At 47.3% G+C, this 18,003-nt stretch overlaps 1 protein-coding gene across 2 annotated transcripts in view; it reads left to right on the top strand.

Moving 5' to 3' along the window:
- Nucleotides 1-14,898: 14,898 nt before the first annotated feature.
- The window catches only part of SNX25 (sorting nexin 25), a 157,663-nt gene continuing 154,558 nt past the window's right edge, over nt 14,899-18,003 (top strand). For both annotated transcript variants that reach the window (XM_075259164.1, XM_075259155.1), the window contains exon 1: nt 14,899-15,544. In XM_075259164.1, the coding sequence (XP_075115265.1) occupies nt 15,089-15,544 (456 nt within the window). In that variant the 5' untranslated portion in view covers nt 14,899-15,088. The remainder of the gene's footprint in view (nt 15,545-18,003) is intronic.

Here is an 18,003-nt window from a genome sequence, read left to right as displayed (position 1 = left end):
CTCCAGTCTGCCACGAAAGCCACGCCCCGGTAACGAAGGCATCACTTCCGCTACAAGGAAGCGCCCGAGCGCCATCTTTCTTAAGGGCAAGTGAGGGCATAACGTGATTGTATTGTATATGGCATTGCTGTGGCGGCCTCATAACCAGGGAATGTCAAGCTGCAGCTAAAAAAAACATAACAGAAAAATGGAAGATTAGTTGAAATTAAATATTTCTCTGTGTTTTTCTTACCTTATTAAAGGGGCTCTATCAGCAAAATTATGCTAATAGAGCCCCACATATGCGTGAATAGCCTTTAAAAAGGCTATTCGGGCACCGCTAATGTTATATTAACCCACGGTCCCGTTTTTAAATAAAAGGATAAAAATATATATGCAAAACTTACCTGAACGTGCACCCTGCGCGGGGGTGCACGATGTGACGTCAGCTTCGGGCACGCCTGCCTCTTCTGTCTTCTTGTAGTAATGCCCTCTTGCTCCATGTCTTCTTCTGGCTTCTTCTCGTGAAATCCCGCGCCTGCGTAGTAGCGCTTCCCTCCTAATTGCTACTGCGCAGGCTCACTTGCCATTTCACTTAATGGCAGTTTGCGATTGTACTGCGCATGCGCAGTACTGTCGCGTACGTCTACGGGGACTGAGCCTGCGCAATAGCGATTCGGAGGGAAGCGCTACTACGCAGGCGCGGGATTTGAAGAGAAGAAGCCGGAAGAAGACACGGAGCAAGAGGGCATTACTCCAAGAAGACAGAAGAGGCTGGCGTGCCCGAAGCTGACGTCGCATCGTTTATCCCCGCCCATGGTGCACGTTCAGGTAAGTTTTGCATATATGTTTTTATCCTTTTATTTAAAAACGGGACCGGGGGTTAATATAAGATTTACGGTGCCTGAATAGCTTTTTTAAAGGCTATTCACGCATATATGGGGCTCTATTAGCCTGATTTTGCTGATAGAGCCCCTTTAAGGCCGGGGCCCTACGCTGCAATTTGTTCTGCCACGGGCAAAATTGTGGTGTTTTACAGGTATTCTAGCAAATACCAAACCCACTTTGTGTTAAAAACCACGATGCAGACACGCCATGATTTCCAAAATCGGCGCAGTTTTGGAAATCACAGCATGTCAATTATACCTACGGAAATGCCAGCGTTTTCCTCATAGCATAGGTATTATTGAAACATAAAGTCTGCAGAGGAAACCTCTGTGAACCGCAATGTGATGCTGTCGCGTTTTTCTTCCACAGTGCTTTTTTGTAAGGGACGTCCTGTGGGGCCTTAGCCAAAATCTATTGGGAAAACTCTTGTGTTTCCGTAGCTAAAATTTTTCAAAAACACATATTTTCAGCAAAGTTTTTTTTTCCCGCAATGTCTATGGGGTTGGGAGCGTGGAGAAGTGAGGAGTCAAAGATTTCTGTGTTTCAAACTTTACAGATTCATGTCACAGCTGGAAGAAGTGGTCATGGCGGTCCATAGGGAAGAGACAGGAAATATGGGAAGACATCTCCTGTGAGTATTACTGCACAAAATATTACTGCATTGTATTTATTGTAATGTTACCGCTAGCATCCCCCAACCCCCACCGCTGTTTGAGGTGGACTATCAAAAGATGAACAACACCCCGCCCTTATGTATATACACCCATATGATATGTATATACACCCTGATGTCATCACCTGCTCCTGACCTCTGTATTACTCCATATGATATGTATGTACCCCCTGATGTCATCACCTGCTCCTGACCTCTGTATTACTCCATATGATATGTATGTACCCCCTGATGACATCACCTGCTCCTGACCTCCGTATTACTCCATATGATAAGTTTATACCCCCCTGATGACATCACCTGCTCCTGACCTCCGTATTACTCCATATGATAAGTTTATACCCCCCTGATGACATAATCTGCTCCTGACCTCCGTATTATTCCATATGATATGTATATACCCCCCTGATGACATCACCTGCTCCTGACCTCTGTATTACTCCATATGATATGATATGTATATACCCCCTGATGACATCACCTACTCCTGACCTCCTTATTACTCCATATGATATGTATGTACCCCCTGATGACATCACCTGCTCCTGACCTCCGTATTACTCCATATGATAAGTTTTTACCCCCCTGATGACATCACCTGCTCCTGACCTCCGTATTACTCCATATGATAAGTTTATACCCCCCTGATGACATCACCTGCTCCTGACCTCCGTATTACTCCATATGATAAGTTTATACCCCCTGATGACATAATCTGCTCCTGACCTCCGTATTATTCCATATGATATGTATATACCCCCCTGATGACATCACCTACTCCTGACCTCCTTATTACTCCATATGATATGTATATACCCCCTGATGACATCACCTGTTGAGCCGACCAGACTGAAATGTGAAGCCCTGCAGAAACTAGAATGCAATTTTCATAAACTATGCCAAGAAAATGCAGAATTGTGGAGAGCAATAGCTGACATGAAATCTCAGATACAACACCTCACCCAAGAGAGAGAGTCAGAGAATAAGGGGGGTGAGAACAAAAGGACAGACAACAGACAGGATACCAATAAAGTAGAAGGAAAAACAACACAAGGGAGGCCAGAGCTGCCTCCCACCCCAAGAACCGAACCAGAGCGAACCCCAACAACCCAGCCGAACAGCAGACAGGACATGACTACGAAGTCATCGGGCCCAGACACTGTCCTGATCACAGACTCCAATGGCAAATACCTGGACACAAGTAGACTCTTTCCAGGGAAAAGAGTCCACAAAATCCGCTGTCTAACAATCAAAAAAACAACCGCCGTCATCAACAACCCATTTTTCACCAAACCCAAACACATCATCATACACACAGGGACAAAAAACCTCCAGGTCCAGGACCAACACCAACAGATAGCGGGACAGCTAACCCAGCTAGCAGAGAAAGCGCAACAACAATTCCTGGGCTGTAGTATCATCCTGTCATCTCTGCTCCCACGAAAAAAAGACATCTCTGAAGACATCATCAGGGAGATCAACACAGAGTTGGCAATCAAAATCAGATTAACACCAGACATCACCCTGGCACAACACTCCTCCATAAACCAGTATCACCTATATGACGATAAACACCTCAACAAACAAGGAGTCAGTCTTCTGGCCAAAGAACTTAAAGACATAGTGCTCAACAGAGACCCACGGCCCACACCCCATACAAGACAAAAACCCGTGGAGAAGTCACCTGTCAGGAAAAAGCCCCAAACACCATATTCCCCCTCAACATACAAGACAAAAACCCATGGAGAAGTTGCCTGGCTTGAAAATACCTCCAACACTGCATCTCCCCCAACAAACTGGAAATGGATATGTCCATAAACCATGGCGGAAGCCACCTGTGCCAGCCAGAGCAATGCAGAGCGCAGACATAGAGATGATAGAGACCATGCTCAGCACTCACACTGATCCCGACTGTACTCAACATCCACAGCATGGCCACCAGTCAGGAATCCAGTCCGTCCTCTGCAGGACAGCTCATTGCAAGGTATATCCACCAAAAAATGACATCACTGACTATCAGTAGCTGGAATATCCAAGGGCTGGACGCCTCAGCCTTTGGATCCAAACCAAACGATCCAGACTTCATACACAGACTAAAAAATATTGACATCCACCCCCACACATCTCAACCCAACCCCTCCCCCCCCATGCCATACCAACCATTCCCTCAGGCACCAATAAAGCTTTTCTGACTTGTTTTAATTTGATTGGATGAGAAGAGGAAACTCTATACCCTACTGGGAGAAGAGGAGTCGACTGTAAAGGTTGCTGCTCAATATGTGTCCAGCTACCACCAACTAAGAGGAAGATGAGACCCCAAAGGCTATTATACACCAAATCAACCACCACGCCCCCCCCATACCCACCATTCTCCCCCCCCCCCCCAACTCGTCTCCCCCACTTTACTTGCTTTGGCAATGCCAAATATCTATTTGGACGTGCCAATAAAGTTTCTTTGATTATAACCCCTGATGACATCACCTGCTCTGACCTATTACCCTATATATTTGCATTTATATACCTCTGATATCAACTCATAATCCTTTATATCTTCTACTGGCCATATAATGATATTCACTGCTCAGCCCCTGCTCACTATATATATATATATATATATATATATATATATATATATATATATACACATATATCTTAGCAGTACCCGCGACTTCGTCCGCGGAACCCTGACCCCCTGCACGACCCACCTGTAGCGCCGTGCAGGCTTCTTCCTTTGCCTTGTATCCACAGCGGCTCCCTTTTCCTCATCTCCCCCCTGGCGCCTGCCAACCCCCTTTTTTCCTACCCACTCCCTCATGTGCTCGCTTCTTTCTCCTACCCCGTGCCCCTTTTCCCCGCTAGCCCCGTGTCCCCTTCCCAGAGGGAATGGTTGGTATGGTGTGTAGGGTGTTGGGATATGGGGGGGGGGGGGGTAGAAATGTCCGTGGGTGAATGGGTGATTAGGGGTATAACAGTCCATGGGTTTCATCTTCCCCTCATTTGGTGACAGCTGGACACGTATTGGGCAGCGATCTCCACAGTCCATAGGATGTAGAGTTTCCTCTTCTCGTCTGCAGATATGAAGTCTGGGTTGTGGGCAGAGAGTCTTTGGTAGTAGACGGCCCTCACAGCTGAGTATTTGGTGCAGAGTAGCAGGAAGTGGGTCTCGTCTTCTAGGCCCTCTGGTCACAGTGCTGGCACATTCTGTTCTCCCGTGGCTTGTACATCTGCCTGTGTCGTCCTGTCTCCATCTCCAGGCTGTGGGCGCTGAGTCTGTACTGGCTCAGGGTCTGTCTGTGTTTTGGGGTGGGGTATTTATCCAGGTAGGTGGCCATGGTGTAGTCCCTTTACAGTGACTGGTACACGATGAGTTTCTTGGAGTTATTTATTGCTCTTCTCCATTCCTCAATGTACCGATCTTTGTCGCTCTCAATGGCCCCTTTTATTTGAGCCTTGTTCAGGGCATGTTGGGGGTTTTGGTTTGGCAGACGGCTAATGCTTGCTTGGGGGGTGTCGGGTTTGCACAGGGCTCTGTGGCTCAGCCAGGCTTGGTGGTAGTAAGAGCCGGAGTTGCCGCCCTGTATGTGTGTCCAGAATGATAGAGCCCTCTTCTGCATGGTGAGCCATAGGGGGAGCCTGCCTAGCTCTGCCCGGCATCCCATGTTGGAGGTGCTGCGATGGACATGGAGGAGGTACTTGCAGAACTCTAGGTGGAAGGTCTCTGTTCTTTTGGAATCCCAAATCCCACTTTGACTGGTCTGGGCAGGTGGCTGGGCCCCAAGCCTCACTGCCATAGAGAAGGATTGGAGTGATAACTGCGTCAAATATCTTCAGCCAGATCCTCACTGGTGGTTTGAGGTGGCACAGCTGTCTTCTGATGGCGTAGAAGGTTCTGCAGGCTTTTCCTTTCAGCAGGGTTTCTATTGCTCCTTTGAAGATTCCTGATATATACATATACAAAACTGTCCCCGGCCCCAGTATATCACTGTACTGTGTGTATATATATACATATATATATATATATATATATATATATATATATATATATATATATTTTTATATATATATATATATATATATATATATATATATATATATATATATATATTTTTTTTTTTTTTTTTTTTGAGAGAGAGAGTGAAGGGTGTGGTCTGGGAAGATCACAATATTCCAGGCAGGCACCTACAGGGTGTTTCGTAAAGACCCACACCAGGGAGGTCAGCTGGGTAATCAAGGCCTAATATAGTCTGTGTGTGAGGACTAGGAGTGTTGGCACCTTTCTTAGTTACTGAGCCCCAGCAAGCCTATTTCGACCAGTGAACATATTGCTGGTATGCAGGATAGGATAGTGACAATTATGCCCATAGTTAGAGAGCATCTGCAGGAGGCCCAGAAGGCTCAAAGCCATGTTTACAATAGGTCGGCGAGGGTAAGGACCTTTAAACACGGTGACTGAGTACTTGTACTCATTCCCACAGCGGAGAGTAAGTTTCTTGCCAAATGGCAGGGTCCCTATGAGGTATGAGAAAAGATAGGGGAAGTGAACTACAAGGTTCGTCAGCCAGGTAGGAGAAAACCTGAGCAGATTTATCATGTAAACTTGCTAAAGGCATGGAAAGACAGAGAGAGCCTGCTTACAGGGAACCAGGAGAGTCTGCTTACAGAAAGGACTCCAGCTAAACTGTCTCCTGTGAAATCCCCACAGGCTGTAGTTGGGACTACAGAGGTAGTGGCAGGGGTAGGAATATTAGAGACCCTCACAAAAAGCCAGCAATAAGAGTGCAGAGAGTTTGCAGCTAGGAATACAGATGTGTTCTCTGAGCAACCCGGGAATACATCTCTAATCAAGCATGATATTGTTACTGAGCCCCATGTGAAAGTACGGATGAGGCCGTACCGGGTCCTCAAGGCTCACCGACAAGCCATTTCAGGGGGTGTAAACAAAATGTTAAAATTAGGAGTCATTGAGCAGTCCAAAAGTGAATGGGCCATTCCCATTGTTCTAGTACCCAAACCAGATGGGACATTGCATTTCTGCAATGACTACAGGAAACTAAACGAGGTGTCTAGGTTTGATGCCTACCCCATGCCTCGGGTAGACGAACTTATTGAAAGACTGGGAAGGGCCCGGTACTTCTCTACGCTTGATCTCACTACAGATAGCGCCAAAGAAAAGACTTCCTTTATCACCCCTGAGGGACTTTTTCATTATGTTGTGTTACCGTTCGGGCTCCATGGGGCCCCAGCTACATTCCAATGGTTAATGGACATAGTGTTAAAGCCACATAGATAATACGCCTCAGCATATCTGGATGACATCATATTCAGCAATGACTGAGAGAGTCATTTGTCCAAGGTACAAGCTGTAGTGGATTCTTTGAGAGCAGCTGGCCTGACTGCCAACCCCAAGAAGTGTGCTTTGGGGATGGAGGAGACACGCTATTTGGGGTATGTGATCGGCCGTGGCATAATCAAACCCCAGGTCAATAAGGTCGACGCAATCCAGGAATGGCCTCGGCCTCTGAGCACCAAACAAGTTCAGTCATTCTTGGGTATTACAGGCGGTTTATACCCAACTTTGCCACGGTATCGGCTCCCCTGACTGACCTTCTAAAGGGTAAAAGATCCGTTATGGTGCAGTGGAATGACCAGGCCGAAAGTGACTCTGTGGATCTCCTGTCCTCATTACGCCCAACTTCAGCAGAGAGTTTGTGGTCCAGATGGATGCATCAGATGTAGGGCTGGGAGCTGTCCTGTCTCTGGAGGTGAATGGAGAAGAGCATCCAGTCACCTACCTGAGCAGGAAACTCACGCCAGCAGAACAGAACTACAGCATAGCAGAGTGAGAGTGTCTGGCCATAAAATGGGCATTAGAGGCCCTGAGGTACAACTTGCTAGGGAGGCAGTTCCGTTTAGTGACTGACCACTTGCCCTTCACTTGGATGAGCAGGACCAAGGACAAGAATGCCAGGGTGAGTAGGTGGTTCTTGTCACTCCAGAACTTTAAGTTCACAGTGGAGCACAGAGCTGGAAGCTGCAAGGCAATGCAGATGCCTTGTCCCAGGCTTATTGTTTGTTGTCTGGAGTTCGCCCCGAGGGGTCAGAACTGAGGGGGGGGGGGGGGTATGTGAGAGAGTGAAGGGTGTGGTCTGGGAAGACAGGCACATTCCAGCCAGGCACCTAAAGGGTGTTTGGTAAAGGCCCACACCAGGGAGGTCAGCTGGGTAATCAAGGCCTGATACAGTCTGTGTGTGAAGACTAGCAGTGTGGCACCAAACATACAAAGACCAAACATACAAAGCAGGTACTGTGCCACCCACTGTTGTTGCCAAGGTGGAAGTCTGGTAGCCGGGCTTCTGTATAGACAGGGAAAAGTTTGCTTGTGTTTAGTTTAGTTCTCAGCTAAGGGCTCGTTCACATCTGCACCTGGTCTCCGTTCATGCAGGTTTCCATTTCCTGCACAAAACTGAGCAGGAGACGGAAACCTGCAAGACTCTTTCAAACCCATTAATTTGAATGGGTTTAAAAGATGTCCAGCCGTGAGCGCCGGTGAGTGTTTTATGCTCTCCGCCGCAAAACCGTTTTTTTTTTAAATCTGACACAGAGTCGGATATGCAGTACTCTGTGTCCGGTTTAAAAAAAACGGTTTCGCGGCGGAGAGCATAAAACGCTCACCGGCCCTCACGGCCGGACCCAGTCTGACAGCTTTCTGTCTTCTGCATGCAGAAGACGGAAAGCTCAGAATGGACTCCGGGCGGTAGTGTGAACCTAACGTAGAAGGTTTTGTTTTGTTTATTTGTGCCTTTGCAAAGGCAATTATTGCACTGCAAATGAATAAAGCCTGAACTTTTGTGCAACCCTGTGTCTGTGTCCCTGTTTCCTGCACTGCTACCGAGCATCTACCTGAACGGTTCCCCACAATATATATATCCTTTGTGTGTTTGGATGTTTAGATGTTTGTTCCTCAATCACACAAAAAACGCTCAACCGATTTGGCTCAAGTTTTCAACAAACATAGTTCCTAGGCAGGATTGAACGATAGGCTACTTTTCGTCACAATCGCAGACATATGTTTTTGCCAGGACCCCCACAAAACCACAACTCATACCACCAGCTCTGCAATCCCACACACTTTTTAGCATAGCAAGCCACAAACTCCCTATTGCCCTCTCGGGCCTAGCTCCTAACCCCAGGCAGGGGAGGAGGCCGAGGCTGGGGTCAGGGGGTGGGTGCAAAGGGGTCGGGGGAAGGGGGGTTGGAAAGGGGACGCAATGACACCTAGACGGGCAAACGGATTTGGCTGAAATTGCGCACATACATACCTTGGGTCCCGGATTGAACGATAGGCTACATGGAATTCCCGTACACCACTGCAATTCACTCCCGTGACCGATGCTTTTCACTTTTGAATTCGCTGCAGGACCTGGGACGCTGTAGGACCTGGGATGATGTCATCCCAGCCCCATCAGCAGCTCACCTGGATGGGTGCCGCTTCTCTATGTGGGCGGAGCTTTCGGCCGGCCTGCGTCCACAAGAACATGGCGGCTCTCAGAGGTCCAGAGCGTCCTGAACCAGCGCCCGTACTCTGGGGCAGTGAGAAGTGCATACGCTGCCTCGCCTGTGTGGGCTTACCACAGGACCGCAGTGCTCTGCCGCTCCCGGACAGGGGGTCGCCTGTGCCGCAGTCTGGAACACCGGTTCGGCCTGCTGTCTCGTGGCGGCTGCGGCCTCTGGACTCTGCATGTCCATCGGGGATGTTGCCGATGTCTGCTCAGGGCTATCTACAGTGTCATTCGGCCGCAGGAGAAGGGTTGTGATGACAGGCGAGTTAGGGGACGTTGCGAAGGAAGAAGGGTGGGGTGTTGGGAGTGAGGAGGTTGCCGATCCAGTGGGGGACGCGGGAATGGGGGGGCCTGGGCAGGTACACCTGGGGCCCCCTGGAAGGGGGACGGGGACAGGGCCGCCACAGCGCCCACAGATGGAATGGGGGCGCATGGCTTGCCGCGGGAGGGGGGCCCTCATAGGCACCCCTGTAACATCGGTGCACGGAGAGCCCGGGGTTTGGTGAGGCCGTGGGCACAGGTTGGTGGGTGGAAAGGTGACACGGGGTCTGGGGGGGGGAAGGGGTCACTGGGTAGGTAAGACAGGGAAGGGGGCATGGGGTGGTGGGAAAAAGGGGGCACGGGGTAGGTAACATGGGGGAAGGGGGCATGGGGTTGGGGTTGAAGGGGATACGAGGCTAGGGGGGAAAAGGGGCAGGGGGTAGGAGAAAGAAGTGAGCACATGAGGGAGTGGGTAGGAAAAAAAAAGAGGTTGGCGGGCGCCAGGGGGGAGATGAGCAAAAGTGAGCCGCTGTGGACACAAGGCAAAGGAAGAAGCCTGCGTGGCGCTACAGGTGGGTCACGCAGGGGGTCAGGGTTCCGTGGACGAAGTCGCGGGTACTAGCAACACAGTGTTGGCCAAAAGTATTGGCACCCCTGCAATTCTGTCAGATTCAACGCAGGATTGTGCGGATGGTGGATACAGAACCTCGACTAACATCCAAACAAGTTCAAGCTGCCCTGCAGTCCGAGGGTACAACAGTCTCAACCCATACTATCCATCGGCGCCTGAATGAAAAGGGACTGTATGGTAGGATACCCAGGAAGACCCCACTTCTTACCCAGAGACATAAAAAAGCCAGGCTGGAGTTTGCCAGAACTTACCTGAGAAAGTCAAAAACGTTTTGGAAGAATGTTCTCTGGTCAGATGAGACAAAAGTAGAGCTTTTTGGGAAAAGGTATCAACATAGAGTTTACAGGGGAAAAAAGAGGCCTTCAAAGAAAAGAACACGGTCCCTATAGTCAAACATGGCGGAGGTTCCCTGATGTTTTGGGGTTGCTTTGCTGCCTCTGGCACTGGAATGCTTGACCGTGTGCATGGCATTATGAAGTCTGAAGACTACCAACAAATTTTGCAGCATAATGTAGGGCCCAGTGTGAGAAAGCTGGGTCTCCCTCAGAGGTCATGGGTCTTCCAGCAGGACAATGACCCAAAACACACTTCAGGTCAGCACTAGAAAATGGTTTGAGAGAAAGCACTGGAGACTTCTAAAGTGGCCAGACCTGAATCCCATAGAACACCTGTGGGGGAGAGATCTCAAAATGGCAGTTTGGAGAAGGCCCCCTTCACATCTCAGGGACCTGGAGCAGTTTGCCAAAGAAGAATGGTCTAAAATTCCAGCAGAGCCTTGTAAGAAACTCATTGATGGTTACCAGAAGCGGTTGTTCGCAGTTATTTTGTCTAAACGTTGTGCTACCAAGTATTAGGCTGAGGGGGCCAATACTTTTGTCCGGCCCATTTTTGGAGTTTTGTGTAAAATGATCAATGATTTGACTTTTTTTTCATTCGCTTTTGTGTTTTTTAATTGCAAGCAAAATAAATGAAGATATTAATACCAAAGAGTTTGTGATTGCAATCATTTTCTGGAAGAAACTGAGTATTATCTGACAGAATTGCAGGGGTGCCAATACTTTTGGCCAACACTGTAAAACATCGGTTACAGGAAGGAGAACCCATCAAAGGGACTCAGCAATACCACACTTTCATTCCATGTAGTGAAACAGAAATAAAAACAAGGATTGGCCAACACTGTGTGTATATATATATATATATATATATATATACATACTAGCTGGTACCCGTGACTTCGTCTGCGGTGATTGTAGAAGTGGGTATATACAGGCGCGGGTAAGGTTTTCGTACTGTGTATAAGGTATGGGATATGAAATGTAACTTTGTATCTTGTTTTTGCTGTAATTCTGAGAATACGTGAGACTTTTGTGTTGAATGTAATTTGTATTTGAGCTGCTATACGGTGTTGGTATAAACTGTACATAGTGACTTTGGGACAGAGGTATTTGAAGTTAATATAATTTGTCTGTGTCGGTGGATGTCTTTTTTTGCGGGGCCGGGTGTAGTTTGTAGTTGTTGCATTTTCGGGAAATGCTATTGGATTGATAACTTTTGATTGATATTTGTATGATAATGTAAATAGTGAAAAAACAGCGGTTTTGGACTTTTCAGTATGTTTGCCGATACCTAACATGTATGTGTTTCACAGTATTTAACTACTTTTATATGTGTTCTAGGGAAAGGAGGGGGATTTGAATTTGTAATACTTTTTATTTATTTCTTTTTTTTTCATTTTTTTTTGTTTTTGCATTTATTAGACCGCCTAGGGGTATTGAGATGGGTGGGGGGTGTCGCGGATTGTCAGAGCGGTGGGGGTTGGCAAACATGGCTGCTCCGGAGCGTTAAAGAGAGCCTCCTGGAGTATCGTTAAGGTGAGGGGCAAAGTGGTAAAGTATATGTATATGTTATTGTGTGGGGTTAGGGGCTAAGCTGTAGAGGGCAATATGAATTTTGTGGCTTGCTATGGTCCAAAGTGTGTGAGATTGCAGAGATGGTGGTGTGAGTTTGGGTTTTGTGGGGGTCCTGGCACAAACGTATGTGCGCTATTGTGACGAAAAGTAGTCTATTGCGCAATCAGGTGTATTAACTATGTTTGTGGAAACTTTCAGCCAAATCGGTCGAGCGGGTTTTGCGTGATTGAGGAACAAACATCCAAATATATATATATACACACACACACAACTGTCCCTGGCCCCCAGTATAACCTATTGTCTGTATCATGCACTGTGTATGTATAATAAAATGTATTGTCTGTATCCTGCACTGTGTATATACAATACAATATATTATCTGTATCCTGCACTGTGTATATACATTGTAATATATTGTCTGTATCTGCACTGTGTGTATACATTGTAATGTATTGTCTGTATCCTGCACTGTGATGTTATTATATATTACTCTATATGATTGTGTTACACTTTATGCCGTGTGAATATCTCATCGATAATTTTCATGATGTTTTGCACACACTTTCTCAGTATTTTTTGCGTGTTGCGTTATTTCGGGTCTTACTATTTGCCCTACACCCTATACCCCGGCTCCATTTCCATTACTCGTGCAATAATCTATTGTGTTTTTGTACATGGAATGTTGAGTTGTAAATAAAATGTCAGATGGCACACTCATGATGTCATCACTGTGATGTCATAATAAAGGGTGGGGCCTCTGCAGTTATGTAAGCAGTCGGAGGGGGGGGGCAACTATTGTGACATGGCCCCCAGCTGGTGGTGATGTCATGTAATTATGACCTCACAGTGCCCGCTCCCTATATAATCCCACGCCGCGCTCCAGTCGCTGCCACTTCTGGTTCCCATTCCAGGTGGACGCTCCTGCTGATACTTGTGCTGGTTTCCTTTGCTACTTTGAGTGGAAGCTTTCGCTAATACTTGATTTAGTGCTATTGGTATTTCTCGGGTGGGGGCTTCGTCCTACATCTTTCCTGGGCCCTTAGGGCCATTTTGAACCCTCTCCCCTTTTTGCATACGTAAGGATATCAGTTATAGGGATCCATTAAAGATCATGTCACCAGACTGAGCAAGTACTGATGTGTAAGGTAATGTAGAAGACCTCGATGACACTGCTACTCTGTACGGCCTCAGGCATATTCTCTCCTTATCCAACTTCTCTGTTCTTCTACCTTCCATCACTGTGCATGTGCCTGGCAGTATAAGGAAGAGTTCATCAAGGCAGGTATAAGAGGTGTGACATTATCTTATAAAATGTTTGACAATTCTTTGAGAATACACTCCAGCCTATAATAGCTAAGGGGGCGTTCACACTACTGTCAGTGTCCAACAGGTAGTGTCCGCTGCTAACGTCCGTTCAAAATCTTGTGCGGACATTAGCATCGGACACTAGCTGTGTCCGTGACATTTTGCATTGATTTAAATGGACATCGGGTGCGTTCTTTTACTGTCCGTGTCTGTCCTTAAGTGTCCGTTCCCAATGATGTCCGACTTTTCAAGCAGACAGCAAAACCTGACATGTAGGTTTTTCTGTCCGCTTGAAAAGTCGGACATCTTTGGGAACGGACAGTAAAAGAACGCACCCGACGTCCATTTAAATCGATGCAAAATGTCACGGACACAGCTAGTGTCCGATGCTAATGTCCGCGCAAGATTTTGAATGGACATTAGCAGCGGACACTACCTGTTGGACACTGACAGTAGTGTGAACGCTCCCTTACACTCATGTACTTAGGTAACACTCATGTACTTAGTCTTAGGCCTGGTTCACATGTGCATTCGGGGAGTCCATTTGGTAAACCCCCGAATAGAAACCTATACATATTAAAGAGCGCCTTTCACGTCCACAGGTACATGCAGTGTAATGCACCGCTACAAAGCCGACAGTGCGCTGATTTCGGCGTACTATCGGCTTTCCCGTTATGTGTCCCCGCTGAAGAGCTATTGGCGCAGTTACTGTAGCTCTTCAGTGTCAGAAGGGCGTTTCTGACAGTCTGTGAGGAACGCCCCTTCTGACAGTAGAGTCCATAGTGCTGTACTGTGAGAGGGGGCATTCCTTACCGCCCAGCGATGATGCTGAGTGGTGAGGAATGCCCTCCCCCCCGCCCCCCCTAACAGTACAGTGCTATGGACTCTACTGTCAGGAGGGGCGTTCCTCACAGACTGTCAGAAACGCCCTATAGTGCTGTGCTGTGAGAGCGGAGAGAAAAGACTCCATAGAAGAGTAATGGGGGGGGTGTTCCTCCCCCTCTCATAGTACAGCGCTATAGACACTCTCCACCCTTCTGACGGTGAAGAGCTATGGTACCAGCACTGATAGCTCTTCAGTGGGGGCACAGAATGGGAAAGCCGATAGTGCACTGAATTCAGCGCACTGTCGGCTTTCTAGTGGTGAATACACCACATGCGCCTGAGGACGTGAAAGGTTCTCTTTAAAAAAGCAGTTAGCTAAGAGACCACACGGACCCTATAGACTATAATGGAGTATGTATGGTTTACGCTCGCTGTCCTCACGAATCATGCGCAGAGAAGTCCTGCACAGGGGACTTTTCTCTCCACTGGTTTCAGTATAAAACCGTCAGACACCTGCTGGACACCCGGCGGACCCCATTCTAGTCCATGGTGTCTGTAGGTAGCCGTTGTTTTAGCAGGAGGGCTCTACGTCGTTCGGGTCCCACAGCATGGTGGAGAGTATGGCGCAAGTGTGAGCCCTGTCTAACCACTGGTGTAGCAATCCTTCTATCCCTTGTCCTGACCCTCTGACAGCCCAGAATAGCGGACAAGTGTATGCTCCTGTGAACCTAGTGCAGATGTATCCGAGACACGGGTAGAATTTTTATTTTACCTTTGATAACGTTCTGTGACATAAATGACGCTATGATATCGGCAGCATATCGCTCAATGTAAACAAGGCAATGTGCTGCCACAAGTCCTCGGACCGCGCCGTTCCCCAGGTTACTCACTAGCTGCCCCCAGCTGCTGCCGTCCTGTCCCCGCCTCACACAAGGACTGGGCGGGCTGACTGAGCCGGGAATTAGGGAGGAGACTAGGCACACAGAGTAAGCGGAGGAGAGGAGCCGGCCCGGGGAGAGATGAGCAGCCTAGCTACGGCTGGGGATGCAGGAGCGCTATGAATCTCCATGGCAGGCATGGCTCAGCCGGCGGAGGGCCACAGCAGCGCGGCCATGAGCCGGACTCCGGAGCAGCCAACCATGCCATGTACAGGAAGAAGGGCGCCCCGTGTACCCCGCTCATCCTAGGGCCACATTGCTGCACACAAGAGGCTCCATGGAAGCGATGCCCCCTGGATCCGCACAGCGCAGCCTCCCGCGGCTCGTCCTCTCTTGTCATGCTGGCTGCAGTGTTTGGACTGCTGCTCCTGTCACTAATACACCTGGGGCAAGACTCTGGGCAGCCGGGAGGAGGCGCTGCAGGTGCTCTGTGCCCCAGTGTGGTGCTGCTCCGCTGCGCTGTGTACTTGGGGGGAGCCCTGTGCGCCCTATTGCTGGGGTCACTCTGCGCCCTGCACTGTGCCGGCCGCCAGGCTGCTCTCCCGGACTTTACACGGGCCAGGACCCAGACACAGGTGAGAGCTGCCGCCTGCACAGCAGATGGTACCAGACAGGACGTGTTGCCCCTAGGCGCTGGGCATTGCCATTGCACAGGGAGGGTTTGACCTACAGTGATACAATGCTGGTAATCCTGGGGCTGATGCCAGTCCTGTGGTGGGCACATGAAGGGCACTGTTATTACTGAACAGCTGGGCAGCACATCAATGGTTATAGAAATCTAGATCCAGGACTGGTGTGTTCTTGGTGTGTCTACCATACACCTGTCCTACCATATACTTGTGTTGCTTAGTATAGATCAGGCTCTGATGAGTGTATTATAGGTATAGTGTCCTGTCCCAACCATCTGTCTACTGCCCCAAGCTCAGAGCACCATGAGGCCTATGATTTGTGCATTTGGGTTTGTGTATGTTGTGCATGATATGTGTATCTATAACGTGTGCACAAAAATGCATCCGTAATACTTTCATCTAAACTGACCTAGGTTTGCTACATTGTTCCCTAAACATATATATGGTTTTGGAATGCAGATAAGACAAATATTTTTTTGGCTTATTTAGTAAGAACAATTGCTGCACCAATGCACATTACTTTGTATAGTCTTAGAACTGTGAACAGGTGAGATAGAGATATATATTAGATTTATTTATTTTTTATTGTAGTACAGAAGATATTGTGTGTAGGAGTATGACTGATACAAGGGTCAGCAACCTTTGGCACTCCAGCTACTGTGAAACTACAACTCCCAACATGCTCCATTCACATCCATGGCAGTTCCCAGAACAGCAGAGCAAGTATGCATGCTGAGAGTTGTAGTTTGACAACAGCTGGAGTGCCAAAGGTTGCCTACCCCTGCGGTATACACAGTTGGCTGTGGGCATAAGTTGCTGCATCAGTGTAATTGTTGGCCGCTTCTCTTGTGTCTCTTGCCAAAGAATGTGAATAAGGTTATGTTTGTAGCTGTAGTCTTTGAAGAGGGCATCCTGTGCTATAATAATGCATTATGCCATGTAAAGGGGTTATCTAGGTGTTTTAAAAAATGGTATCAAAGTAGGGGATGTGATAAATGAGTGTCCCTGTGACTGACCACGTGCACGTGACCACTGCAGGTAAGCCCTTGTAAAATCGATTACATGCCGACCATTCTGTTAGCATCACTCAGCACAGTGATTCGCTACAGTGGTCATGACTGCGTGGTTGGCATATCATCACAGCAGAGCAGATAACAAAGACTGGTGGCACCTCTGGAGGATTTTCCTACTTAAGTAGGAGATTAACATCTGAGCAAATCATACTAATGTACGACCATTGCTCTCTTCAGGGATAGCTGTACAGCTCTCTGTCAGTCCCCGTGAATGGATAATTGATAAGTGCACAACCACTCCATTCACACAGGTGTATCGGGACCGCCATTCTCATGATCTCTGCAGATTCCAGCAGTTATACCCTCCTGTGATCATACAATTATTGCTTAGTTTAAAATGGCTCTTGTCATATAAATCTGGAACGCATCACTTGAGTCATATTTGTAATGATGTGTTATGGCACTTTTTAGGTGACTTTCATTTAATAACTGTGCCCGTTGTCAGTGTGACTGGACAGCGTTAGAGGACTGCACCCTAAGAAAAGACACTAAAATGACACATAAGGATAAGAAGAGGAGTATATCATGTGGCAGATATTTATTTCTTGTCTTTTCCATTTACAATTATCAGTAGATGTTTGAGAGTCAACGGGTTCACTATATGTGAATAATTCTATCTCAAAATGTATAAGTTCTCAATACACAATAATATATCGTAGGGGCGATTATCTAGAGCATAGTTTGAAGCTCCACCATTAGAAGAAATGCCCCTAAATCTTTTTTCATCTAATATGTGTAAGAATACAACATTGATTTTCATGAAAATGGAGCTACAATGCAGGATCAGAAAGGCATCTTTGGAAAGTATAGAGGCCAATCTACAAGGTATTGTCTTTAGTCTGACACCAATTTCCCTGCTGATAGATTGAGCAGAGTGGTGGGCCGGGTGGAGATGCCTCTGTCTGACAGATTTACCATAACTTGCCCAAACAAACATTAGGATACATTAGGGTATGATTACATGAAGAGCCTACCAAAATGTCATAAAAGATAACTACTTCCAAAAAAATAGCAAACTTTGTAAAATTAGTGTTTACAATGGTTAAAAATAAGTTACACCTAGATATTGCAGTATCACCTTGCAGGCATTACAGGATGGGAAGGTTACCCAGACGTATAAAGTATGCTGAAATGTTACGGTCAGGCTATAAGACATAAACAAGCAAATAAACAAGCCATAAAGTGCAAAGTGCAATGAATCGGTTATAAAATATTTATATTGCTGGGACAATCTAAAAACTTCCAAGTTCTAAACGTTACAATAAATAAAACACAAGCACGATGTTCGGACGAAGGTGAAGCCAACGTGTTTTATAACATTTCCTTGAACGT

Source organism: Leptodactylus fuscus, chromosome 1, assembly GCF_031893055.1.
Source record: "Leptodactylus fuscus isolate aLepFus1 chromosome 1, aLepFus1.hap2, whole genome shotgun sequence".
Taxonomy (NCBI): Eukaryota; Metazoa; Chordata; class Amphibia; order Anura; family Leptodactylidae; genus Leptodactylus; species Leptodactylus fuscus.
Note: the sequence above shows the minus strand (reverse complement) of the source record. Positions and strands in the feature narration are given on the sequence as shown.